General features: G+C 45.9%; 1 protein-coding gene across 1 annotated transcript in view; it reads right to left on the bottom strand.

Moving 5' to 3' along the window:
- CNOT1 (CCR4-NOT transcription complex subunit 1) overlaps positions 1-26,544 on the bottom strand; it is a 987,642-nt gene that overhangs the window by 847,001 nt on the left and 114,097 nt on the right. Inside the window, 3 exon segments of the mRNA XM_029609242.1 lie at positions 24,163-24,217; positions 24,296-24,364; positions 25,180-25,278. Of these exon segments, the coding sequence (XP_029465102.1) occupies positions 24,163-24,217; positions 24,296-24,364; positions 25,180-25,278 (223 nt within the window).

Here is a 26,544-nt window from a genome sequence, read left to right as displayed (position 1 = left end):
TGGAACCACAAAGTATTGTTGCTGAATGTTCCTTCAGATAGGATCTTAAAAAAAATAAAATAAAATAAAGAGAAACAAATTAAGCACACAAAGCTCAAAGTCAGAGTCTCAAAAACAAAATAGGCATATGCCTTAAGGAGATGCTGGTGGTGTGGGAGGAGACAGGTGACATGAAAGAACAGCAGGTCAAATTAAAGGAAACCATGAGTGTCACAAAATGAGGGAAAGGAAAGATGGCACTCCATAGTAGTAGCTGAAAAAATAAAGGCAAAACTATTAACATTTAAAAAGTACAGAGGTTCTCAAAATGCTAGGAAAAATATCTAGTAAAGTAGAGACAAAAAACCAGGATAGCAAAAAGCACAGGAAAAAAACTAACTAGAGAAATAAAGCAAGGTGACAGACTTTCAGGTATGTCAGAGAAAGCAGAAAGACAGTTACAATAGTAATAACAGTAGGTGACAAGAAGAAATACATGGAGAAGAAAGCACAGTTGCTTTCCTGTAACAGGTGTTCTCCTAGGACAGCAGGATGTTAGTCCTCACACATGGGTAACATCATCCAATGGAGCCTAGCACGGAAAACTTAGTTTCTAGAAGCTTTGACTAGCACACTGAGCATGCCCAGCTTCTGTCCGCACGTCCACGCGAGGTTCCCCATTCAGTCTCATAATATAGAAATACGAGTAAAAATAATAAAACTGAAAAGAGAACCCAACTCCGTGGGGAGGTGGGCAGGATTCCTGAGGACTATCATCCTGCTAAGACCAGCAGGATGGTAGTCCTCACATGTGGGTGAGTACCAAGCTCCACACTGTCCCTGAACACAGGAGAGACCAACAGCGACCAAACGGGCACAACTGTGGCACTATAGGTCAGAAGGGGACTGTCTGGTTCCCCCAGAAGTATGAAGAGTTGGGTTCAGGCCTGGAATAGGTTAACCACGACAGATTGACCAAAAGGCACCGTCTTAACTCCCATCCTTGTCCAAAACAGTAATGCGCTGCAAACGTGTGACGAGAACACCAGATTGCGGCCCAGCAAGTCTCGGCAACAGAGATTCCGTGCATATGAGCTACTGACGCCGCCATGGCCCGCACAGAGTGAGCCTTTACACTGCCGGCAAATGGGAGGCCTGCCTGCTGATAGCAAAATGCAACGCAATCCAACGCAATCCGCCAACCAGTTCGACAGGGTCTGCTTACCCACCGCCCTTCCCAGTCTGTTGGGATCAAGAGATGAAGAGCTGGATGGACTGTCTGGCTTGCTGTACGATCCACAAAAAAAGCCAAGGCCCTTTTGCAGTCCAAGGTGTGAAGGGCTCACTTCCCCGCCAGCCTCATTCCAGCTCGTGGGAGGAAGGTGGGTAACACGATGGATTACGGTGGAAGTCTGATACCACCTTGGGCAGGAATTTTGGATGCGTACGCAACACATGATCATGGAAGAACTTTGTGTATGGTGGGTAGATCACCAGAGCTTGAAACTCACTGACTCTACGAGCTAAAGTAATCACTACCAGGAACAAAAACTTTCCAGGTGAGAAACTTCATATCGCAAGACCGCAGCAGCTCAAAGGGGGGGGAGGGGGGGAGATTGCATGAGCCGTGCCAGGACAACATCTAGGTCCCAAGCTACGACAGAAGGCCAAAGAGGAGGCCCTGCACGGAAATGCAAGTTTGCTTACCGTAAACTGTGTTTCCGTAGAAAGCAGGATGAATTAGCCATGCTGTCTGGGAGTGTCGACGCAACCAGAGTAGGCGGAGCTTCCCTCAGATATTGTCACAGTTTTCAACTCTGTGCGTCTGCGCGGTTGTCTTCCCGCACAAATCAGTTTCTCTCCTCAGTCTCTTTGTAACCAAGTGAGGTGTATGGCCAAAAAGTGTATAGTAGAAAAAAAGGGGACTGTCTAGGGAGGTCGGAGGGATTGCATGGCTAATTCATCCTGCTTTCTACGGAAACACCGTTTATGGTAAGCAAACTTGCTTTTTCCCCTTCGATAGCAGGGCTGAATTAGCCATGCTGTCCAGGAGTCCCAAGCTCCTGGGTTGTAGTTAAAGAATTAGGATCACAACCTTTGTAAAAGTAGACAGTCCTAAGGCTTGGTAGTGGTTGACAAGGCTGCAGTTCCCAAAGCAGCGCCTGTAGCAGCCTGTTTGTCAATACAATAGTGCGACGTGAAAGTATGAAGAAGACCAAGTTGCTGCTTTGCAAATGTCCAAGAATGGTACTCGTTTAAGATGAGCAATTGAGGTTGCTGTTGCATGAATTTGATGAGCTTTCGGTTTGTTTATGAGTTTTGTGGAACACTTGTAACAAAATTCGATGCAATAGCATAACCAGTTTGCTATGGTTCGTTTGGAAACTGGTTGACCTGGGTTTTTCAGATTGAAAAAGAGAGGAACAACTGAGATGGCCTGGATGGAGAGTGAGTTCTTCGCTTGTAATAAGCCAAAGCTCTCTTGCAGTCCAATGAATGTAGGAGCTTGCTCAGTCATTGAGATGAGGCTTTGGTTTAAGATGAAATGGAGTAACTACCTTAGGTAGGAATGATGGGCGAGGTCGCATAGTGACCTTATGGTAAAATTCTAAATAAGGAAAATAATGAACCAGAGCTAGTAGTTCGCTAACTCGTCGTGCAGATGTAATGGTGACCAGAAAAACTGTCTTCCAGGTGAGGTACTTGATGTGACAGGAATCCAAAGGTTCAAAGGGTGGAGCCATAAGTTGTTCTAGCACTACATTGAGGTCCCATGGTACCGGAGGTTTTGTCAATGGTGGTTTTAAATGTAGCATGCCCCTCAAATCTGGAAGTGAGGGGATGATTAGAAATTGGGAGACCGTTATAATGATGAAATGCTGCAATGGCGCTGATATGTACTCTAACTGAAGCATATGCTAAACCAGAAAGGTAAAGCGTATGGAGGTATTCTAGCATTTGGGCTGCTGTTGATGAGAAAGGATCTAAGTTGACGAGGTGCACACCAGTCTGCATAGCGGCACCATTTTCCTGCATAATTACGTCTAGTAGACTGTTTTCTAGAGGCAATTAATATATCTTCTAGATATAGAAGGGAGGCCTAAGTGGTTTAATACAGTCCTTTCAATCTCCATGCTGTCAGATGGAGGGAGTGGTGCATCGGGTGGAAGAGGGTGCCTCCTTCCTGAGTCAATAGGCGTGGGTGATTTTCCAGTGGAATCGGAGGACATATGGAGAGATGCATGAGATATGCACACCAAGGTTGTCTTGGCCACGCCGGCGCTATGAGGATCAAGTTTGCTACATCCTGAATGCATTTTTGGATTGTCCTGGAGATGAGCAGAATGGGAGGGTAGGTGTACAGAAGGCTGTCTGTCCATGGAATGAGGAAGGCATCTGGAGCGTATCGGAGACTGCTGGGGTAGATTGAGCAAAAGCTTTCCGTTTGACGATTGGTTTGTGTGGCAAAGAGGTCAATCGTCGGGAAACCCCATTGTTGGAAGATTGTGAGGGCTACTTCCTGATTTAGAGTCCATTCGTGTGGATGGAATACTCTGCTTAAGCGATCCGCTGTGACATTGTCTAGTCCCAGCAGGTAAGTAGCTTGAAGCATAATTCCCTTCGCAGGTGCCCAATGTAGGATGCAAAGTATCCATGAACCTGACCCTCCTTCCTTGTTTATATAGAACATGGGATGTGAAGAGAAGGTTTGTAGAGCTCTCCAAATTGCTCAAAGATCCAGGAGGTTGAATTGGCGTATACTTTTGAGCAAACCAGCAGCCCTGAGATTTTAAGTGTAGAAGGTGGGCTCCCCAGCCTTTCCGTGACGCATCCATCATTAGGGTGAGTTGATGAGGTAGGCAGAAGAGTGCTCCTCCTGACAAATTGACGGGAGTCGTCCACCACTGAATGTCCGATTTCATCTGACTGGTGATTCATACATGGGAGGAAAGGTTGCTGGAACTGTGACCACTGACTCTTTAGATCCCATTGAAGTAGTCTCATATGGAATCTTGTGAAGGAACCACATGGATAGCTGCCACCATATGTCCTAAGCTGAAGGACTCAACATGCAGATGTTTGTTGCTTGTACAACTTCTGAACTGGGGAGGTCAGAATGAACCTCCTGTCCTCCGGAAGGTAGGCCCTCACCTCCAAAGTGTTGAGGAATGCTCCAATAAACTGCAGCGTTTGGATCAGTTGCAGACTCGATTTCTTGTAACTTATCAAGAATCCCAAAGACTGAAGGCAATTTATCATCTGATTTGTGTGAGCTCGAAGGGTATCTGGATCTGAAGCTACCAGTAGCCAATCATCCAAATTGGGTACACTTGATCAAACTTTTCCCTGAGGTGAGCCACCACCACTGCTAAACGTTTGGTGAAGATCCTCGGGGCTGAAGAGAGGCCAAAGGGCAGGACTCTGTATATTGGTAATGTTCCTTGAGGGTCCTGAAACAAAGCTAACACCAGGAGGAAGGGTGCATAGGTATATGGGAGTATGCATCCTTGAAGTCTATTGAACATAGACCATCACTAGGTTGTAGGAGAGGTAAAATGTTTTTTAGGGAGGTAGTTTTGAATTTTTCCTTTTGAAGGTATTTGTTGAGGTTTCAGAGATCTAGGATTGGGCGAAGTCTTCCGGATTTTTTTGGAATGAGACAATAATGGGAATAGAAACCCTGGTTCTTTTGTGATGGAAGAAGTTTGTGAAAGGAGTTCACAAACTTGGGTGCAGAGTGTGTAACTCTGCTTGAAGACATGTGGACTGGAATGATGTTCCCCAACGAGAAGGAACGTATGGAATCCTTGGAGGAATAATGAAATTTAGGCAATAACCTTTTATGATGTCTAACACCCAACGATCTGTGGTGATGGTTGTCCAATTAGTATAGAAGTTCAACAGGCAACCTCCGATAAAGCAAAATTGCTTACCTTGTAATAGGTGTTATCCCAGGACAGCAGGATGTAGTCCTCACGTATGGGTGACATCAGTAATGGAGCCCTATATACGGAAAAACTTCTCTCAAAGTTTCTATGAAACTTTTGACTGGCACCAGAGTGCCTACTGAGCATGCCCAGCATGCCATGATATTCCCTGCCACAGGGGTCTCCCTTCAGTCTGTTTTGTAGCAATTAGCGTTAGCCAAAAATAAAATAAAACATATCGGACCCAACTCCGCGGGGTGGCGGGTGGGTTTCGTGAGGACTACATCCTGCTGTCCTGGGATAACACCTATTACAAGGTAAGCAATTTTGCTTTATCCCAGGACAAGCAGGATGCTAGTCCTCACATATGGGTGATTAGCAAGCTAGAGGCTGAGTCATTTGGGATTGAGGCAACAGTGAAGTATTGTTGTTGAAATGAATCAGCCGAAGATCACAGCAGATTGGATGTAGAAGGAGTTGGGGTTATACTGGAAACAAGTTCTTTAAGACGGATTGTCCATAGGCTGAATCTTGTCTTCCTTCTTTGTCTAAATAATAGTGAGCTGCAAAGGTGTGAAGAGAACTCCATGTTGCTGCTTTACAAATGTCCAGAATAGGTACAGAGCGAAGATGTGCTACTGAGGTTGACATCGCTCTGACTGAATGTGCTTTTACTCGCTCTTGAAGAGTAAGGCCTGCTTTTTCATAACAAAACTGTATGCAATCTGCTAGCCAGTTTGACAAAATATGTTTACCCACTGCTTTACCTGGTTTGTTTGGATCATAAGATACAAATAGTTGACTGGATTTCCTTTGGACTGCAGTGCAGTTTAAGTAGAAGGATAGTGCACGTTTATAGTCCAAGGTATATAAGGCTCTTTCTCCCTGGTGAGAGTGAGGTCTTGGAAAGAATGTTGGTAAAACTATAGATTGGTTCAGGTGGAATTCCGTGACTACTTTTGGAAGGAATTTTGGATGAGTACGGAGGACCACCCTGTCATGTAGGAACTTTGTAAAAGGTTCGTATTTTTTATCATTGAACCCTCAGTTGCTCATCTTTCCCATCGACAACAGATCCCATTAGTTTGGAAGGTATATGGTCCATTTTGAAATCAATTGATAGTTCAATCAAAGTTCTTTCACAGGTTACTTTAGAAACTAAACAGCAGACTATGATTAATAATGAGATAACACATTTTAACGCTAAGTCTGAAGTACTTGAAAGTAAGATTGCCAAGGTAGAGAAAAATCAGGTTAAACTGATTGAGTCAGAAATTAGCACTTCTAAAAGATTAGAGGCTGTAGAAAATTCATTAAGGGCGCATAACTTGAGAATAATAAATTTTCCAGTTAAAGATATTACACCTTTAAATTTGTTTAGGACTTATATGCAGGAAATATTAAAGATCCCTGAAGCCGCATTACCAGTGGTGGTGAAGGCTTATTACTTACATCAGGTAACCCAGATGGAGGAGCCAAACTTGGCTTTAAATTTAACAGATTTATTGGAATCATCATTGCAGTTAGAGATATCCCAAAGGAAACCGTTACTTATTACATTCGCGTTTCTCTCAGAGAGAAATAATATACTTAGGATGTTTTTTAGAAATAAACAAGCAAAGTTTTATGGTTTTCCCATTTGGGTTTATCCTGACGTGGTTAAGCCAACAACAACGCCGTAAGGAATTTCTTTCAATGAGGAGTGATTTAATAAAGATTGGGGCCCGATTTACCTTAAAATACCCTTGTGGGGCTTGTATATCTTACAAAAGTAATAGTTATATATTCTTAGAGCCTAAACAGTTGAAGGAGTTCTTGGTTGCTCACCCACCACAAGCATCTACCACAGTCTTGGAGTAGAATAAGAAAGGGCTCTATGGAATGTTCAGTTAGTCACAATTTGATAAATATGGTATTAATTTCTTGTGTAAATGCTTCTGTTTATCATCTCCTTATTATCCTATAATTATGATGCCTAAAATGTAATAAGAAGTATTCATGTATTTTAGTTCTTCCTCATCAGTTTCTTTGTATTAGACATCAGATTTTCTGTAAAGAGAGTATATCTTGGATAATTTCAGAAATGAAAATAAAGAATTAAAAAAAAAAAAAAGTTCGTATTTTTGCGGATGACACTAAGATCTGCAGAGTGGACACGCCGGAAGGAGTGGAGAGAATGAGACGGGATCCAAGGAAACTGGAAGAGTGGTCGAAGATATGGCAGCTGAGATTCAATGCCAAGAAGTGCAAAGTCATGCATATGGGGAGTGGAAATCCGAATGAACTGTATTCGATGGGGGGGAAAGGCTGATGTGCACGGAGCAGGAGAGGGACCTTGGGGTGATAGTGTCTAATGATATGAAGTCTGCGAAACAATGCGACAAGGCAAAAGCCAGAAGAATGCTGGGCTGCATAGAGAGGAATATCGAGTAAGAAAAGGGAAGTGATTATTCCCTTGTACAGGTCCTTGGTGAGGCCTCACCTGGAGTACTGTGTTCAGTTCTGGAGACCGTATCTACAAAAAGACAAAGACAAGATGGAAGCGGTACAGAGAAGGGCGACCAGGAAGGTGGAGGATCTTCATCGGATGACGTACGAGGAGAGATTGAAGAATCTAAATATGTACACCCTGGAGGAAAGGAGGAGCAGAGGTGATACGATACAGACTTTCAGATACTTGAAAGGTTTTAATGATCCAAAGGCAACGACAAACCTTTACCATAAGAAAAAAATCAGCAGAACCAGGGGTCACGATTTGAAGCTCCAGGGAGGAAGATTCAGAACCAATGTCAGGAAGTATTTCTTCACGGAGAGGGTGGTGGATGCCTGGAATGCCCTTCTGGAGGAAGTGGTGAAGACCAGAACTGTGAAGGACTTCAAAGGGGCGTGGGATAAACACTGTGGATCCATAAAGTCAAGAGGCCGCCAATGAAGAGTAGGTGACTCGCCAGAATGATGGCTACTGCCTGGAGACAATACCCTTATTCAATAAACATACACATGGTTACTGTGACTCCAACATCACTCTAAGCTTCAACAGCAAGAGGAAATGTGGAAAAAAGGATTTGCACTCACAAAGACGGGAGTAGCTGGCTTGTTACGGCGGTTACTACCCCAAACCAAATAACCAAATTACTACCTCCACCTTCCTCTATTCCTGATGCCTTTCAACTAGCTTGATCACTCCATTCTTATACTTCACTTTCAATGCATATCCAGCATAGTTCTCTGCTTCAACGGCAGGGGAGAAGAAAAACTGTTACTTCACACATCCAGCAGAGCTCTCTGCTTCAACGGCAGGGGAGAAGAAAAAAGGGTTCGCACTCACAAAGCGGGGAGTAGCTGGCTTGTTACGGCGGTTACTACCCCAAACCAAATGTACCTGATACTTCACTCTCGACGCATATCCAGCATAGCTCTCTGCTTCAACGGCATGGGAGAAAGACTGATACATCACGAATTTCCAGCATAGCTCTCTACTTCAACGGCAGGGGAAAAGAAAAACTGATACTTCACTCATATCCAGCATAACTTCAACGGCAGGGGAGAAGAAAAAAGGATTCACACTCACAAAGCGGGGAGTAGCTGGCTTGTTATGGCGGTTACTACCCCAAACCAAATGTGCCTGATACTTCACTTTCGATGCATATCCAGCATAGCTCTCTGCTTCAACGGCAGGGGAGAAGAAAAAAACTGATACTTCACGCATATCCAGCATAGCTCCCTGCTTCAACGGCAGGGGAGAAGATAAACAACCAATAAGGGCTGTATAACATAATCTGGGTAAAAACAAATAAGCATGGGTGTAGCTTGCTTATTGCGGCGGTTACTACCCCTACTACCTTTAACTAATCAAGCTAGATATTTCACTTGGATGCAGCTCCATCACCGCTCTCTACATTAATGGTGGGGGTGGAAGGGAAATAGAACCAAGAGCTAAGAGAAACAGATAAGTATGAGAGAAAAAATGAGTGAAGCTTGCTGGGCAGACTGGATGGGCCATTTGGTCTTCTTCTGCCGTCATTTCTATGTATGTGACAAGTTCTTGTAGTTCACTGACTCTTCTAGCTGATGTAATGGCTATGAGGAATACAGTTTTCCATGTAAGAAATTTAAGGTCACAGGTGTTTATGGGTTCAAATGGGGAACGCATGAGCCTGGATAATACTACGTTTAGGTCCCATTGTATGCTAGGGGAATGAATTGGAGGTTTAAGGTGAGTTAAACCCTTCATAAATTTACTGACAAGAGGTTGTGTAGAGATAGGTGCATCTCCCATCTTGTTATGGTAAGCAGAGATTGCACTCAAGTGAACTCTTACAGATGAAGTCTGAAGACCAGAGTCTGAAAGATGGTACAGGTAATCTAGTAGTGAGGTAGTGGGGCAAGTGAAAGGATCTAAAGATTTCTGAGTGCACCACAAAGTAAACCGTTTCCATTTATAGGAATAATTCTTTCTAGTGGAAGGTTTACGTGAAGCTATCAGCACTTGAGATATAGTGGTTGAAAGGTTGAGTGGTTGTAAGATCAAGCTTTCAACATCCATGCTGTCAGGGATAGGGATTGAAGGTTGGGATGGCGCAACCGACCCTGATCCTGAGTTATGAGAGTGGGAGCTACAACCAGATGAATGGGATCCCGGACTGAGAGGTCTAGCAGTGTGGGAAACCATACTTGTCGAGGCCAGTATGGGGCTATGAGTATCATGGTCCCTTTGTCCTGATGCAGCTTCACTAGAGTTTTGGTTATGAGCGGTATCGGTGGATACGCATATAACAGGCCTGAGTTCCAATGGCGAGCAAAGGCGTCCTTTGGTAGGTTATTCTCCTGTTGTAATAGGGAGCAGTAATTGTTCACTTTGTAGTTCAGATGGGATGCAAAGAGATCTATTGTTGGTTGACCCCAGCGTTGGAAGATCTTGGTTGCTATCGTTGGATCCAAGGACCACTCGTGTGGTTGGAACTGACAACTGAGGCGATCGGCTATTATGTTGCAGATGCCTGCCAGGTAAGTGGCTCGAAGAAGAATTGTGTGCGCTAGGGCCCAGTCCCAAATCTGAGCTGCTTCTTGGCAAAGGAGGTAGGAACCTGTTCCTCCTTGTTTGTTGATGTACCACATGGCTACTGTGTTGTCTGTCTGAATCAGCAGTCTTGTGTGAAAGGCAATCCTTGAACGCATGTAGCGCATAACGTATAGCTCGAAGCTCTAGGAAGTTTATTTGAAAAGAGGCTTCGGTTTTTGTCCACGTCCCTTAGGTCTTTAGATGACCAATGTGTGCTCCCCAGCCTAAGGTGGATGCATCTGTAGTTAGTGTCACTTGCGGAACTGGATGCTGAAAAGGCAGACCCTTGAGCAAGTTGTTCATTGATGTCCAGAGGAGGGAGGAACGCAGTTCCTGCGTTATCTGAATGTGAGTGAACAATGGTTGAATGGCTTGAATCCACTGAGTTTTGAGTGTCCATTGCAATAGTCGCATGGTCAGTCTCGCCATGGGAGTGACGTGAACTGTGGAGGCCATGTGTCCGAGTAGGGTGATGCACTGATGAGCCGTAACTTGGGATTGATTTCGAAGAGAGTGTGCCAGGAGAACGAGTGTTTGAGCACGGTCTCTTGGAAGAAATGCTTTTGCTATGATGGTGTTTAAATCTGCACCTATGAATTGTAGTAGGTGAGATGGTGTGAAATGGGATTTCTGATAGTTGATGAGAAATCCCAAGGAGTGAAGCAAGTTGACTGTGAGCTTGAGGGAATTGAGAGCTCCTTCTTGTGTCTGACTTCTGATGAGTCAATTGTCTAGATAAGGGAATACATGCACCTTCTGTTTGTGGAGGTATGCCACCGCCACTGCCAGACACTTTGTGAACACTAGAGGTGCTGAGGCTAGGCCGAATGGGAGCACTCTGTATTGAAAGTGTTGTCCTTCGACCAGAAATCGCAAGTACTGGCGATGAGGAGGAAAGATGGGGATGTGAGCGTAGGCGTCTTGAAGATCCAGAGAGCAGAGTCAATCCCCTTTTTGAAGGCGAGGTAGCATGGTGCCCAACCATACCATCCTGAATTTTTCTTTTTTGAGAAATTTGTTGAGATTTGAGGTCTAGGATGGGAAGAAGGCCTCTGGTTTTCTTTGGAATGAGGAAATAGTGGGTGTAGAATCCTCTGCCCTGCTGAGGTCTGGGAACTGGTTCTATGGCCCTGGCTCTCAGAAGGGCAGATAATTCTGTTTGTAGAATTGTGGAATGGTGATTCACTGTCCAAGATGAGATTGGAGGAGTTTCTTTTGGTACAGTGAGAAAGTCCAATCGGTAACCTTGAGCTGTAATGGAGAGTACCCACTGGTCTGTGGTTATGGAGGTCCAGGTGTGATGGAAAAAGGCTACCCGACCTCCTACTGGCAGATTTGGAAGTGGATTGGTGGGTTGGCTGCTGCTCTCTGATTTTTTTTCAAATCCCGACGTTGATGCAGTCTGAGGAGGTTGAGGCCTGGCAGGCCTTTGCCTAGCCTGAGGTCGCTGAGCTGGGCGAGATGGTCTTGCCCGGTTTGATGGGGGATAGTAGCGGCGTTGGCGGTAATAAGGACGCCTTATAGCCCTTCTAGGAGGTCTCCTGAGGCAGTAATGAAAGTTGTTTAAGTGTCTCAGTGTGATCTTTAATAGTTGCAACCGCTTCCTTAACCTTGTCGCCAAACAGGTTATCCCCCAAACAAGGAAGGTCGGCCAGGCTCTCCTGTACTTCTGGTCGGAGATCAGACGCCTTAAGCCAGGCCCATCTACGAGCAGTTATTCCTGAAGCAGATAGACGTGATGCAGTTTCAAAACTGTCATAAATCGCCCTAACTTCATGATTGCCTGCTTCTAGGTCTTTATGTACCAGTTGATGAAAGGGTTCCTGATATTGATCAGGAAGTGTGAGAACTAGGTCTTGGACTTGTTTCCAAAGATTTCATTGATACTGGTTCATAAAAAGTTGGCAAGATGCAATCCTAGATACCAACATAGATCCTTGGAAAACTTTACGTCCTAAGTTGTCCATGAATCTGTTATCTTTCCCAGGTGGTGTAGAGGCATGAGATTTTAGCCTTTTTGCTTTTTTCTGGGCCGACTCCACTACCACTGATTGGTGAGGTAGCTGGGTCTTTTGGAACCCAGGGATTGGTTGGACTAAGTAGGTGGCATGTAACCTCTTGTTTACCGCTGCCAGTGAACCTGGATGTTCCCATATTCGGTACATGAGTTCTTGTAGTACCTCATGCACTGGCACCTCCAAAATCTCCTTGGGAGGGTCTACAAATTGTAGAACTTCCAGTGTCTTTTGCCTGGAATCCACCTCTGCATGCAACTGGAAGGGAATAGTGTCCGCCATGTCCTTAAAGTTTGAAAAAGATAAGCCTTCTGGAGGAGACTTCCTACGGTCCTCAGGAGGTGATGGTTCAGATAGAATGTCCTCTTCTGAGGAGTACTCTGTATCTGTGCCTGTATCTCTTGGGGACCTCACTGGTTGTGGCACCAACGGTGTCCCTTTTGGCATCTCTGGAAGTAGAGGGGACAGAGGCTGATGAGGCCTGGGAACTCCAGAAGGTCCTAGAACCGGTTCTTCATCGATGTCTGTTTCTTCGATATGGCATCAAGTGTCCAATTTATTCATCAGTGGTTGAAGAATCGTGAATTCTGAAGATGGCACCGATGGAGTCACCGGTGGAATCTGTGCAGCACAGAGGGCATCGGTGGCAGAATCGATGGAAGTATCGGCATCGATGGAATCGAAGGCATCGGGGCTGGTATCGATGGCTACATCGGTGTCAATGGCTGGAATGGTACCGCATCGAGGAGCGCTTGTCGAACCGCTTGACTGATGTACCCATCAAGTTCCGCCCGCATAGCTGATGGTATCAGAGCAGCTATGGAAGGAGGCGGCAATGGAGATACAGATACCTCAGAGCCCTGAGGAGGTATGGTGCCCTGCACCAGTATTGGTGGGGGATCGCCCTGGTACCATAGGCCTCGGAGCCTCCGCGCTCGTCCGAGCTCTCTCAGCGGAGGAGGCCGCATCCAGCGATGGCTCAGCGGGCACCGGTTCAATGGCCTGCTGGCGTCTATGCCGATGCTTTTCTTTATGCTTTTCACTGCCGGAGGTGGACGCCTTAGACTATGGCGAGGGGGAGGGAGTAGAAGCATCTCCAGCCTCACCTGGAAGTCGTCTTTTAAGAACAACTTGCCGTATCGATCCAGAAGGCGATGACTGGGCTGACGGTGTCGTTGGGAGCAGTTGAATCTTGAAGAGATGCTCCATTTTCTCCATCCGGAGCCGGCGTCCTTTCGATGTCATCTCGGCGCATAACTTACAGGACTTTGACGTCATGTTTCTCGCCGAGGCAAAGTATACATTCCTGGTGCGGGTCCGTAAGGTTCATATTTCACTCACAATTCGGGCATTTTTTAAAACCCGAGGCCATTTTTTGCCGGACAGCCGTCGACGGCTATGGCCTGAAAAAACGGTATGGAACAGACGAACATCACCGGGGGAAAAAACTTACCACGATGGAACGGAAGGGAGACCCTTGCGGTGGAAAGTTTTTCCTGAACTTTTTCTAAAGTTTTTGAGTAGTGAAAATCACCACAGGACTCCAGATTAACCGCGAGGCTAACTGCTCCACGGAAAAAAGAAGACTGAAGTGAGACCCCTGTGGCAGGGAAGATCATGGCATGCTGGTGCCAGTCAAAAGTTTCATAGAAACTTTGAGAAGTTTTTCCGTATATAGGGCTCCATTACTGATGTCACCCATATGTGAGGACTAGCATCCTGCGTGTCCTGGGATAAAAGGCGGTGGCTCAGGTTCTCAAAAAGCCGGTGCCTGCTTTTGAGGTGCCGGAGTTGGTTGCTTCTGAGGATGTTGACTAAGACGTCCACGTGATAGTTGAGCTGGAGCCTGATATCGCTGCTGCGAGTAATGTTGTGGGCGATAGGACTGGTAGGGCTGGAAGGCAAGTTTTGGGAATGATCTTCGGAAGGTAGGGAAAATTTTTCTGTAGGATGATTGAGAATCCATGGGTGTTGTAAGTGCCAGCACCGCAGTTTTTTGCTCTTTAAGGTGTGCAACCATTTCTGTGAACTTACCACCAAATAAGTTGTCCCCCATAAAGGGAATATCAGCTAATCTGTCATGCACGTCTTCCCTTAATGAACTAGCTCTTAACCAGGCTGCGATGGCTGTTGCAGAGGAACATTCAAAAGATTCATATACTGATTGCAGTAAATGCCGTAGCCCTTCCTCCGTATCAGTAAATGGCCGAGGTAAAGAGTTGTCAGGAGCTATGCAGAGGGGGCATAAGTTTTGCAGAGTTTCAAACAAATACTGGATCATATAGAACTGATGGTGCTGAATTCTTGTAGAAAGCATGGAGGAATAGTAGACCTTGTGACCAAAATCATCCATGGATTTATGCTCTTTCCCTGGAGGGGAGTTAGCATGTAATTTAGAGCGTTTAGACTTAGAGCTGACTACTACAAACGAGTTATGAGGTAATTGTATCAAGTCATATATAGTGCAATTTCTCATTCTATATTTCAAATCAATCTTTCTGGACGCAGGTCCTGTTGAGTATGGTTTTTCCCACATTTTGTATAGAACAGAGTTTAACACGTCATGTGGGGGTAATGCTGTGGGTTCTGGTGGCGTATTGAAAATTTTTTAAATGCCAAGAACCTCTGACCTAGGATCTGGAATTGTTGCTGTTTGTATTTAAGAGATTCCCCACCTTCAATGAATTTCATGTAGGTTAAGTCTTCTGGGGGGAAAAGGATTCTGGAAGGCCTTCTTGTGGGTCTGAAAGCATGCCAGTGGATGAACTGGGAGAAGACGTGGAAATGTGAGAAAGTGAGCTATCTGGTCTCACTGGAGATGGAGTCTGAGACAACACTGGTGGACTAGGTTGTGACTGTCCAGGAGAAGCACACGGTGAAGATGGGGGGAGGTCACCGGTCTTAGATATGTCCTTTGTAAACCTTCAAAAAAGGTATTTAATGCTTGAGATATCTGTAGCATTGCCATAGAGGCAAGATGAATTTGCGGCCTGACAGGAAGTGGCATTTGTGGAACAGCTGGTAGAGGAGGCACAGTGAAAGGCACTGCATGCTCCCGGGTGGTTTTTGGAGTGGGATGCATTGTAGATGCCCCGCTGGAAAGTGAAATACCACTGCACAATGAAGCCCTAGATGAATCAGAGTCGAAAGAGTTCCACAACTACGCCCGAATCTGGCCTTGGCGCAATGGACAAACTGCTTTTTAAGTACGTTTCATTTTTTGTGTACTTTTTCGAAGATGAAGGGTAGTTTGTGTACCCTGTTAGTGCATTCATGGTGCGCAGTTGTGCCTTGATGTTTTGTGACGCTATGATGCGCTGTGGTGTTGTAGACAGTGTGCCAATGTGCCGCCTTGCGTAGTTGTGCTCTGATGCGCCATGGTTTTTTGACGCTTCATGACGTTTCGATGCGCCGTGCTCTGAGCATCTGCTTTCATGGCTTTGACACTTGAAATTAGATTGCGTCAAATCTTTGAGACACAAGAGAGGTAGCGGGAACAGAGCCCTGATTCCCGGTAGTAGTTTGAGGGGATTTAGGAGGAAGAACTTCTACCCCTTTTGTATGGTGCTAAGCATTTGGCTAACACCTTGCCGAATCCCCCGGTTCCGCCGACGCAGGCCTTTCCTTGGCATCTTTGAGACTTCTCTGGTCCCGGAGAAGATGTGTGGAGGGCGCTCTCAGATGTGCTATCCGATCCGTGCGTTGTCTTCTGGCCCTGGAAGACATCTGACTGCAGTCCATGCAAGAGGACTGGTCATGCTCCGGGCCTAAACAAATATAGCAATAATTATGTCCATCCATGATGGACATCATTTTGCCACATTGGCAGTACTTAAACTCGGAGGGTTTAGGCACCATACTGCCTCAAAAAAATCTTGAAAAAAAGAAATCGCTGAAGAAAAAAAAATTGGAAAAAATCCAACGAGGAGAGAGAGAGGGAACCCCACGTGCTATCAGCTTGCGGAAAAAAGACTGAGGAGAGAAACTGATTCGCTTGGGAAGACAACCGCGCAGACGCACAGAGTTGAAAACTCTGACACTGAGGAAAGCTCCGCCTACTCCGGTCGTGTCGATGCTCCCAGTCAGTATGGCTAATTCAGCCCTGCTATCGACAGGAAAACTGTGTGCCAGCAAACCCCCGATGGTACACGTTGACAGTACTCAGGTGGAACCTGATCTGAAGCCCAGACTCAGAGCTACAGGTAGTCCAACAGCTGAGGAAGGGAGAAAAGGAAGGGATCCAAGTCATGCCCCGTACACACCAGATGGAAAATTTCCACTTCAAGCTGTAGGACCTTCTAGAGGAAGGTTTTCGAGATGCCACCAGTACCCTGTAGACGCAGTCTGAGTGCGCCAGAGGCTGAAAGACGGTGCTCAACATCCAATCCTTCATGGCCAACACTGAGGTTCTGATGGCATAGGGTGCCCTGATTCTGAGAGAGTCCTGCAGAAGTGGGAACCAGACTTGACGTGGCCAAAAGGGCACCACTAGGATCATGGTCCTGCCAACCCTGTTGAAGCTTCAGCAACATCTTCAGCAGGAGCAGCAGGGGGGGGAACGACACATAGCAGGCCTCTCCCCCAGTGGAGGGAGAAGACATCGCAGGCTGGATGTCAGTCCCCAGACAAAAGGGAGCAGAACATGCTCAACTTGTAATCATGAAGGGAAGCGAAGAGATCCACATATGGCGCAGCCAAACAGCTCGACTGCCACCCCCAAGTGGAGGGACCACTCATGGGGCTGAAAAGAGCAGCTTAAGCGATCTGCCAGGACATTCAGATGACCTGGCAGGTATGTGGAATGCAGACATATCCCCTGCTAGAGGGCCCAAGTCCACACTTGCACCGCCTCCAGGCACAGCAGAAATGAGCCTGTTCCTCCCTGCTTGTTGATGTACACTGCAACTTGGTTCTCCATCCGAATTAGGGCTTCTTTGGACAAGTGGTCCCTGAATGTCCACAAGGCAACCCGGATTGCCTGAAGCTCAAGGAAGTTTATCTGACAGTGGGCTTCAGAGGCAGTCCAGAGATCCTGCGGGGAAGCATCGGTGATGAGAATCACCTAGGGCGGAGAGGCTTGGAAGGGAAGACCTTTTGCCAGATTGGAAAGATCTTCCCACCAGGATAAGGTCACTCGCAGAGGGTCCATGATTACGACAGGAGCCTCAAGATCCTGGGAAGCCTATCACCACTGGGACCACAAGGTCCACTGGGCCCTCCTCATGCAAAAGGTAAGCCAGAGGGGTCACATGGACAGGGGCTGTCATAAGACCCTGCACGCGGAGCAGAAAGCGGGCTGGTACCCTCTGGCTGTTCCAGATAAGGGTAGCCAGTGAGGAAAGGGCGATCACTTGGTCCCTGGGCTAAAAAAGCTTTTGCCTGTGCCAAGTCCAGTCTGGTGCCTATGAAGTCCAGCTGAGGACACAGGCAGAGATGCGACTTGGGGATGTTGATAAACCCCTTCTGCAGCGTCTACACCACAGAGTCAGACCATGCAAGCCTCCTGAGTAGAAGTTGCTCGAGCAAACAGTTGTCCAAGTAGGGGGAACATGTGCACAGAGCCGCCTGAGGTAGGCAGCCACCACCGCTAGGCATTTGGTAAAAATGTGGTGTCCCAATGCCAGCACTTTGTACTGGCAATGCTTTCCCCACCACAAAGCAGAGGTACTTCCAGTGGCTGAGGAAAATAGCAATGTGTGCATAAGCCTCCTTGAGATCGTGGGAGCAAAGCCAGTCTCCTCTGAGGAATGGGAGCAATGTGCCCAGAGAGACCATCTTGAACTTTTCTCTTACAAGAAACCTGTTCAACGCCCGGAGGTCGAGAACGGGGCGCAAGCCACCATTCTTTTTCAGAATGAGGAATTACATTGAATAGAACCCTTGGTCCTGCTGAAGGGGAGAGTGGTTCTACCGCTCCAGCCACAAGGAGGGTGGCAGTTCCGTCTGAAGTACAACCTGATGGGCAGATGAACTCCACAATGGACATGGGGGAGAAGGGGAGAGTTTACATAGTATCCCTGACAGATGATAGTGAGGAACCATCAATCCGATGTGATCTTTTCCCAACTATAAGGACTTAAATTGCCATGCTGGATTAGACCAAGGGTCCATCAGGCCCAGCATCCTGTTTCCAACAGAGGCCAAACCATGCTACAAGAACCTGGCAAGTACCCAAACACTAAGATCTCATGCTACTGATGTTAATAGTAGAGGCCATTCCCTAAGTCAACTTGATTAATAGCAGTGAATTGACTTCTCCAAGAACTTACATACCTTGTTTAAACCCAGCTACACTAACCACATACTCTGGCAACAAATTCTAGAGCTTAATTGTGCGTTGAAAGAATTTTCTCCAATTATCTTAAATGTGCTACTTGCTAACTTCATGGAGTGCCCCCTAGACTTATTATCCAAAAGTGTAAATAACCAATTCACATCTATTCGTTCAAGACCTCTCATGATTTTAAAGACCTCTATCATATCCCCCCTCAGCCGTCTCTTCTCAAAGCTGAACAGCCCTAACCTCTTCAGCCTTTCCTCATAGGGGAGCTGTTCCATCTCCTTTTGGTTGCCCTTCTCTGTACCTTCTCCATCACTTTATATTTGAGATGCAGTGACCAGAACTGTACACAGTATTCAAGGTGCGGTCTCACCATGGAGAGAGAGGCATTATGTAATTTTCCATTTTGTTAACCATTCCCTTAATTCCTAACATTGTTTGCTTTTTTGACTGCTGCAGCACACTGAGCCAACGATTTCAGAATATTATCCACTATGATGCCTAGATCATTTTCCTATGTGGTAGCTCCTAATATGGAACCTAGACTGTGTAACTACAAGGGTTATTTTTCCCTGTATGCAGCACCTTGCACTTGTCCACATTAAATTTCATCCACCACTTGGCTGGCCAATCTTCCAGTCTCGCAAGGTCCTCCTGCAATGTATCACAAGCCGCTTGAGATTAAACTATTCTGAATAATTTTGTATCTGCAAATTTGATAACCTCATCTTATTCCTATCCAGATCATTTATAAATATACTGAAAAGCACCGTTCCAAGTACAGATCCCCTGAGGCACTCCACTGTTTACCCTATTCCACTGAGAAAATTGACCACTTAATCCTACTCTGTTTCTGTCTTTTAACCAGTTTGTAATCCACAAGAGGGCATCGCTTCCTATCCTATGATCAGCAAAGCTCAAGAGCCTGCCTCTGACCGGGGAGGGGGGGGGGGGGGGGGGGGGTGGGGGGGGGGGGGGAAATCAGACGTCGGGGTATGGTCAACTGGCCTTCGTTACCTCACCACCAGTCAAAAGCCCGTGGCCTGCTGGGGCCTAGGTGCTTGCTACTGACTAGGGCAGCCCCTGGAGCTGGTACGAGGCGTGAGAGCCCTAGAGACTGGAGGATAATACTTCCTCTGCTTGTAGAAAGGCTTCTGGGATCCTGGCCTAGAGACCTCCTGGCTGAGGACAAAGCATCAGAAGCACTAGCGGAAAGCTACTGAAGGGTATCAGGATGATCCTTCAATTGTGCTACTGCATCCCAGACTTTATCCCCTGTGTAGGGGAGATCGGCTCTTCTGTCCTGGACCTCTGGCTGGAGGTCAGAAGCTCTGACCCATGTTATTCTCCTGGCGTCAATGCCAACCGCAGCTACGCAAGCCGCCTTCTCAAATATATCAGAGGTGGAATGCACTTCATGCTTCCCAGCCTCGAGAGCTAGGGCAATGGCCAAGAGTGCCTCCTGCTGTTGAGGTAGGCCCTCTGCAAAGACCTGGACCTGTTTCCAGAGACTGCAATTGTATTGAGTCATATAGAGCTGGAAGGCAGTGATGTGGGCCATCAGCTGGACTTTCCTGTCCAGGGCATTCAGCATACTGTGTTCATGTTCCAGAGAGGCGGAGACATGGGTGTGGGAGCACCACGCTTTTTTCAGGAGAGACTACACGACCACAAACTTTTGGGGAGGGGGGGGGGTGTTGCTTCTCAAATCCAGCTGCACCAAGTAGGTGACAGCAGCCTTTTTCCACAGATAAACAGGGGTGGATTAGGCATGCTAGGAGTACATGGCTAATTCACACTATCCACGGAAAACACTGTTTATGGTATGCAAACTTGCTCTTCTAATGACCGGGGTGGGGGGCGGAGATAGAAATGGGGTGCTCCCACATGTGTAGAGGAGGTCTTTGAAGATGTCATGGATAGGAACAGCCACGATCTCCTTAGGAGCGAACTGGAGAACCTCCAGCATCTCATGACATGCATCCTCCTCCGTGAGCAGTTGAAAGGGGATGGCCTCAGCCATGGCCCTGACAAATCCTGCAAAGGACAGGTCCTTGTGGGGGGGGGGGGGGGGGGGGGGGTGTGCAACTAGCATCACTCCTCTGGAGGGGAAGTCGTCCGAATAAACAGAGGAAGACTGTGGAGTCATCACCCCAAGGGTCGTAAGGCCCTTCTTCCTCACTGAGACCAGCATGCTGTGGGCGAGGTCATCAAGGGGGAACAGAGGCTGCGGGAGGCTGGAAGGACCCAAAGGCTTGGGTAACTGTGGTCTAGGAAACACGGTACCAGCCATATCTTCCTCCGTGGAGGACCTGAGAATCAGGATCGCTCCGGTGGGAGAGCATTGGTGACCACTGGGGAACAGAGAGACCCTCTGACACTGGCTGCGTAGGAAGACATCCAGATGCTCCAGCAGGGGTGCTAGCATCAATGGCAGAGGCTCACGCACTAGTATGGGGGCTGGTGACTCTGCCAGAACATCTGAATTCCTTTAATATTCTAGAATGCATCCCCATTCAGCCCATGACTGTCTACTTTTTGCTAGTTCTATGTGGGGACTCTTCTGTAAATGTCATATGTACTGTTGCCACAAAAACCTGATCCCTGTCCAAAGTCATCTTCAGTGAATATCAAAGATGTTCTAGGACAAGCAGGATGGTAGTCCTCACATGTGTGTAACTACATCTGATGGAACCTGGCACAGAAAACTTTTGTCAAAGTTTCTAGAAGCTGGGGGGGAAGTGACGTCAGCCTTCCAACATGGACGCTTGAAGCGTTAGCTCCCCTCACGCTCTTCATAAGCTTCGAAATTTCAGCGTTTTTGCTCAGCCAAACCGATTCAAAAAGGTGGGACATGACAGCGAGGAAAAAAAGCAATCGATTTAAAATCGTTCTCATACGAGTCTGGCGGCTCCTGCTTCACGGCCCTGGGCGAGGGCTCGGAGGCTGAGGACGACAACATCCCGACTGACGGCGCACAACTCCCGGCGGAGACCGGCCCTCAGACGGACCCGAGCACGACCAGGCCAGCGGGAGATCCCACAAAGGAAGATTTCCGGGGCTGGTTTACGGAGATCCAGAGAGACATTAAATCGATCAAGGTGGACATGCAGGCGGCGCTGGTAAGGATGAATAAAACCCACTTGTCTGGACTGATCTGGGTATGTTCAGGAAAAACCCTTTGGTGCAGAGACCATTTGTGGTGTCTGAAAGCATGACAGTCTGTGCGCTAGTACATTCTCCATTCCGGCCAGGTACACAGCCCTTAGCCCCATCCCGTGGGAAAGGGCCCATGACCAGATCTAGACCACTTCATGACAGGAGGTATGATCCCATGCCTCCCTGCGTGTTGACATACCACATCACCACTTGATTGCCAATCTCTATCAGAACAATTATGTTCGATAGCCGATCTTTGAAAGCCCACAGCACATACCTGATTGCCTGGAGCTCCGGGAAATTGATTTAATCAAGACATTCCTGGGTGGACCATAGACCCTGGGTACTAAGTCCAGCTACATGAGCTCCTCAGCCCAGGGTTGTCACATCTGTGGTTAGAGTTTGGGTGGGAGGAATTCGGAAGAACACCTCCCTTTCCACCAGGACAGTGAATCTTAGAGAGACTGCTTGACTGATGCAATCCTGGAGGTCCTGAGTAGCTGATCTCCACTGTGACCTTAAGATCCATTAGGCCTTTTGCATGTGCAAACATGCTAAGGAAGTGGTGTGCACCATGCTGACACCACTTCTATCAGGACAATGAAGTCAAATTGTGGTGACTGGCTGAGATGGGGCTTGGGGTAGTTAAACTCTAGAGTCTCCAGCACCTGGAAGGTTGAGTGCACCCACCTGAGAGATGCTCTTGACCAGCCATTCATCCAGATACAGGAAACAAACTCCCAGTCTGCAGCGGTGTGCTGCCACCATAGCTAGGCATTTTGTAGACACTTGGGGCTGACAATTCTAAATGGCAGAATACTGGAAGTACTACTTTCCCATTTGAAATCGGAGACACTTCTAATGACCTGAGAAAAACGTGTCTTTTAGATCCAGGGGGCATAGCCAGTCCCCTTTTTGCAAATAGGGGGACAGGTGCCCAGGGCAACCATCTTGAACTTCTCTTGATGAATTTGTTCAAAGCTTCTTAGGTCCAGGATGGGACAGAATCCCCATTTTTCTTTGGCATCAGGAAGTACCAGGAGTAAAATCCCTTCCCTCTTTGCCCTGGTGGAATGGGTTCAACCGCTCTAAGAGGGAGGACAGCTCTGCTACTAGCACCTCTTGATGTGTTACCAGATCCCAGAATGGGCACCCAGGGCACTCAGTAGGTTTAATTTGTACCCCTCGCAAACTATGGAAAGAACCCACTGGTCAGAGGTTACATTGGGCCACTGATTCACAAAGAACCAAAGCCATCCCCCAACAGCATGTCCATCGCTCCAGGTACGGGTACCTTGGCTATGTTCCCTGCAATCCAGTCAAAACTCCATCCCTTGGCTATGTTCCCTGCAATCCTCTCAAAACTCCATCCCTGGAGTTTTGAGAGGTGAAAGCTGGGGCTTTGGGGCCCCATTGCCTGGGATGGCTATGAGGGCCTTGGTTTTGTTGACAGGAGCAAAGCGGCAGAGGATAGTACCTGGTTCTTTTGCTCAAATTAGACCAAGAAAATGTTTCTGAAGATGCTGTACCAGAACAGAGTATCAACAAATTCTGAACAAACTGCCCCTTACAAGAGACCAAACGATAAAAGTATTTATTCTGTTATAGTTTCAAAGTTGATTTTTTTCCTTTGAGGTACTAAAACTAAAAATAGGTTACTCTTTTCTTATTAGACCAAGAAAGTGTTAGCACAACCGGCCACGAAGAATTCTGACAGCAATTAAGCCCTTAGAAGAATCTGAAAACTAAACCCAAAAGGAAAGTTTCACAGTGACAGCTTCACAGAAAGGGAATCTACATATATTGACAAAGTAGGGAGCATATGAATGCATGATTTTTGATAACTGTACTGATAGCCATTGTGTTTCAGAGGGACTGGCAAATATTTGCTTATTTGTTCCCCCTGAAAATGCACCTGTAGAGTCCAAACCTGTGAATTATGTACAGTCTGTTTAGATCAGGACAACTTTGAAACTTTGATGGACAGCTGAAACATTGGGGGGGGGGGGGGGGGGGGGGGCAGGTGTTTAAAAAAAAAATGGTTACTCAAAATGCCAAGAAGCCTATCGAAGGAGGCTAGAGGAGGGACCCGGTGCAGATGGAACGAGAAGAAAAAACCAGGGGAAGTTTTCCCACACGTTTTAATTGGGGGAAAAAAACCCAGAGAACTCACCAATACCACAATGCAAAAGCTACACAGTGGGGGGGGGGACGGGACTGAAGAGGAACCCTGCTTGGATGCATAGTATGGGGTATGCTCAGTGTGCCCAAGTCAAAGTTCTGGTAACTGACAGAGGTTTTCTGTACTGAGCTCCATCTGCTGTCACCCATCCTGCTTGTCCTTGGAGAAACCGTAAAATGCCTGGAGAAACTTTAAGCTAAAAACTAAGCTCCCTATTCATTCTGTGTGTCAAACATGCTTCTCAACTAAGGTGTATAATTAATCATATCCATATCAAATTTAGGAGGCCTAACTCCTCCTACTGCAAGTTGGAATACATTCATTTAAAATTAGTATTTTGGTGAATGCGACGGCAGCAATACTAACTACTAATATTTAACATGAAATTGTGTTTTCAGCTTCTCCCAAAATTACCACTTCATACATTAAACTTGGAGGTAGAAGGGGTTGGGGGGGGGGGGGGGGGGAGAAATGATCTACTCCTCCCCCAATAAGATCCTCTAGTTGCATATTTAGGTTCCTATAGATTAAGAAACCTGAAAGTTGCAGTCACTTACCAAACCCTCGCAGATCTGAGCTGGAAGAATTCAGTAAAGCAAGGCCAAAAATTACCTGTGAACAAAGAAATAGGACAAGTTTCAGGCATTAACCAATAATTTCACATCTCATACCTTAAGTTATGAAACTCACCTCTTGAACCTTGCTTAACTTGAGCGCTTTAGTCAGCTGAGCAAATAAATGGGGTGAGGGTTTTAGACTCTGCAACAAAAAAAAAAAGTATACAATTTAAAGAGCAAATTGATATTTGATGTTACTGGCAGTTCTTTAGCGTAAATAGAGTACCTCTTCTGGCACATTAATTTACTCTGATCAAGTGCACCATATGCCCTACAAAAGAGGAAGAACTTACTGCTCTAAGCGCCAGATACTACAAACTAGCAAGCTGACAGAAAGCATAGCAGTGAAGTACAACTTCCATCTCCTTTACTGGTGACAATACAAGTTCCCCTCTAAAAAGATGCCTCCCTCTTTCCAGATAAGTCCCAACACATACTGGCTAATGTTTGATTTTTTAATTTTTTGTTAAATCATCCTCCTCATGGTACCTCTTATTTTAGAAAAAACAGAGTAAGTGTGAATATGCATAATACAGCCTCCACAAATTGTCATGACTGGTAGTCTACTCAGCAGTGGACCAACACTAGAATATGGCAAGAAAGATACCTCAAAGGAAATATTTTGAAAAAAGTTAGTAAAAATTAGCTTAGGGATAGGTAGCTCTGGTCCTGGAGTGCCATAAAGGGAGCTGTTTTCATGATATGTACAATGAATATGCATGAGATATTTGCATACAAGGGAGACAATGTATTCAAAATATACCTCATGCATATTTGTTGTGGCTATTCTGAAAACTAGTCCCTTTATGGCCCTCCAGGACCAGGAGTTACCTACCCCTGAGATAGCTTATATAAAAACACCAGTCCACCTTCAGCCTGGCTCTTCCCAAAGTCATACTACAGCCATAGGAGTTTAAAAAAAAAAAAAAAAAAAAAAAAAAAAAAAAAGATACAAACCTTTTGGTAGTGCAATGGATTGTCAATGGCATAGGATAGCGTTGAGATAAAATTTGGTTTTGTAATCAGTGATGCACACTCCTGAATCAGAAACTGAGTCTGGGGGGGACGGAAGAGAGAAGAAAAAAAAATCAGCTTCACAGTAGTTTAAATAAAACATTTTATAAAAGGCTTCAAGTTTCCACTTGCCTAGGAAGAACTAATCCATTTTTGCTGCACAGTAATTTTTAAGCTAATCAGAGACAAGTTATTCATTTTCAATATAGACAGAAGGAATCAGCAGGCTAAATTGTGCAGTGCTCCAGAGTAGCCTAACAGCACATAGTAAACATCAGGAAGACCAACTGGCCCCATCCACTCTGCCCAGGTATTCTATCCTAAGGATACATCCCAGGTATCAGCTACAACAAAAATGCCTGCAAAATATCTCCCCTTATCCAGGAGATTCTTCCTCCTCTGTTCTCTACCTTAGATGGATCAGCATGCACGATGCCCACTTAGGTCCTCCAATACTCCACCTTTCCCCATGAAAAAAAACTAAATTTCAGCCAGCAATACAGGGTGGCCATTACTAGAATATTCAGCCTAACTACTGTACAGCATACTTGAAAAACTGTTCATCTGGAAAAGCAAAGCCTGTCATGTACCAGCTTTTTAAAATATATAAAGAACTTGCCATAGGATGTAGGTAGTCTGCCTAAATACTATTTTTTTGGTGCTGTTAGGCAAATAGCTCTTTAGACTATATTATTCAAAAGATGTTGCTGCCCTGTTTATCATCAGGTCTGTGAAGTGAGTGGATAAAGATAGACAGCTGACAAACCAAACCAAACCTATACTATATAAAAAGTGGCAAAAAATATCCATTTTAAACTGAACTAAATTTTTAAGCATTGAAAAACCAGTTTCCACAAGCACATCACTGACTAAAGAAATCTCATAATAATTTCTAAGGTTTTACTTTTCTTTTGTATGTTTAAATTTAGACCGCTTGGTAAAATGGAAACTATCTTGAAGAGGTGCTAGAAGACTGAAAAGATTGGCCCACTGTACCTAATTAAAAAAACAAAACAAAACAGGAGCTAACACAAAAAGGCAACAAATCTATGTAAGAAAAAATAAAAGTAACAGAAAAAGGAAACCGATATGGTTCATTAACAGGCCAATACAATAGAGTGCACTCACAGCTGAGCACACTGTTTAACCCGGATTGGACACGCGTCCACAACCCTTTATACAAGAGGTTTAGCACGCCCAAACCCTGCTCCCCCCCACCTGAAACTAACAGCGCTCATCACATGCAAATGCATATTGATAAGGCTATTTATTAGCTATTCACCCGGGATACAGTTTAAAAAAAAAAAG

The sequence above is a fragment of the Rhinatrema bivittatum genome, chromosome 7 (assembly GCF_901001135.1).
Source record: "Rhinatrema bivittatum chromosome 7, aRhiBiv1.1, whole genome shotgun sequence".
Lineage (NCBI taxonomy): Eukaryota > Metazoa > Chordata > Amphibia > Gymnophiona > Rhinatrematidae > Rhinatrema > Rhinatrema bivittatum.
This window is presented reverse-complemented; position numbering and strand designations above follow the sequence as displayed.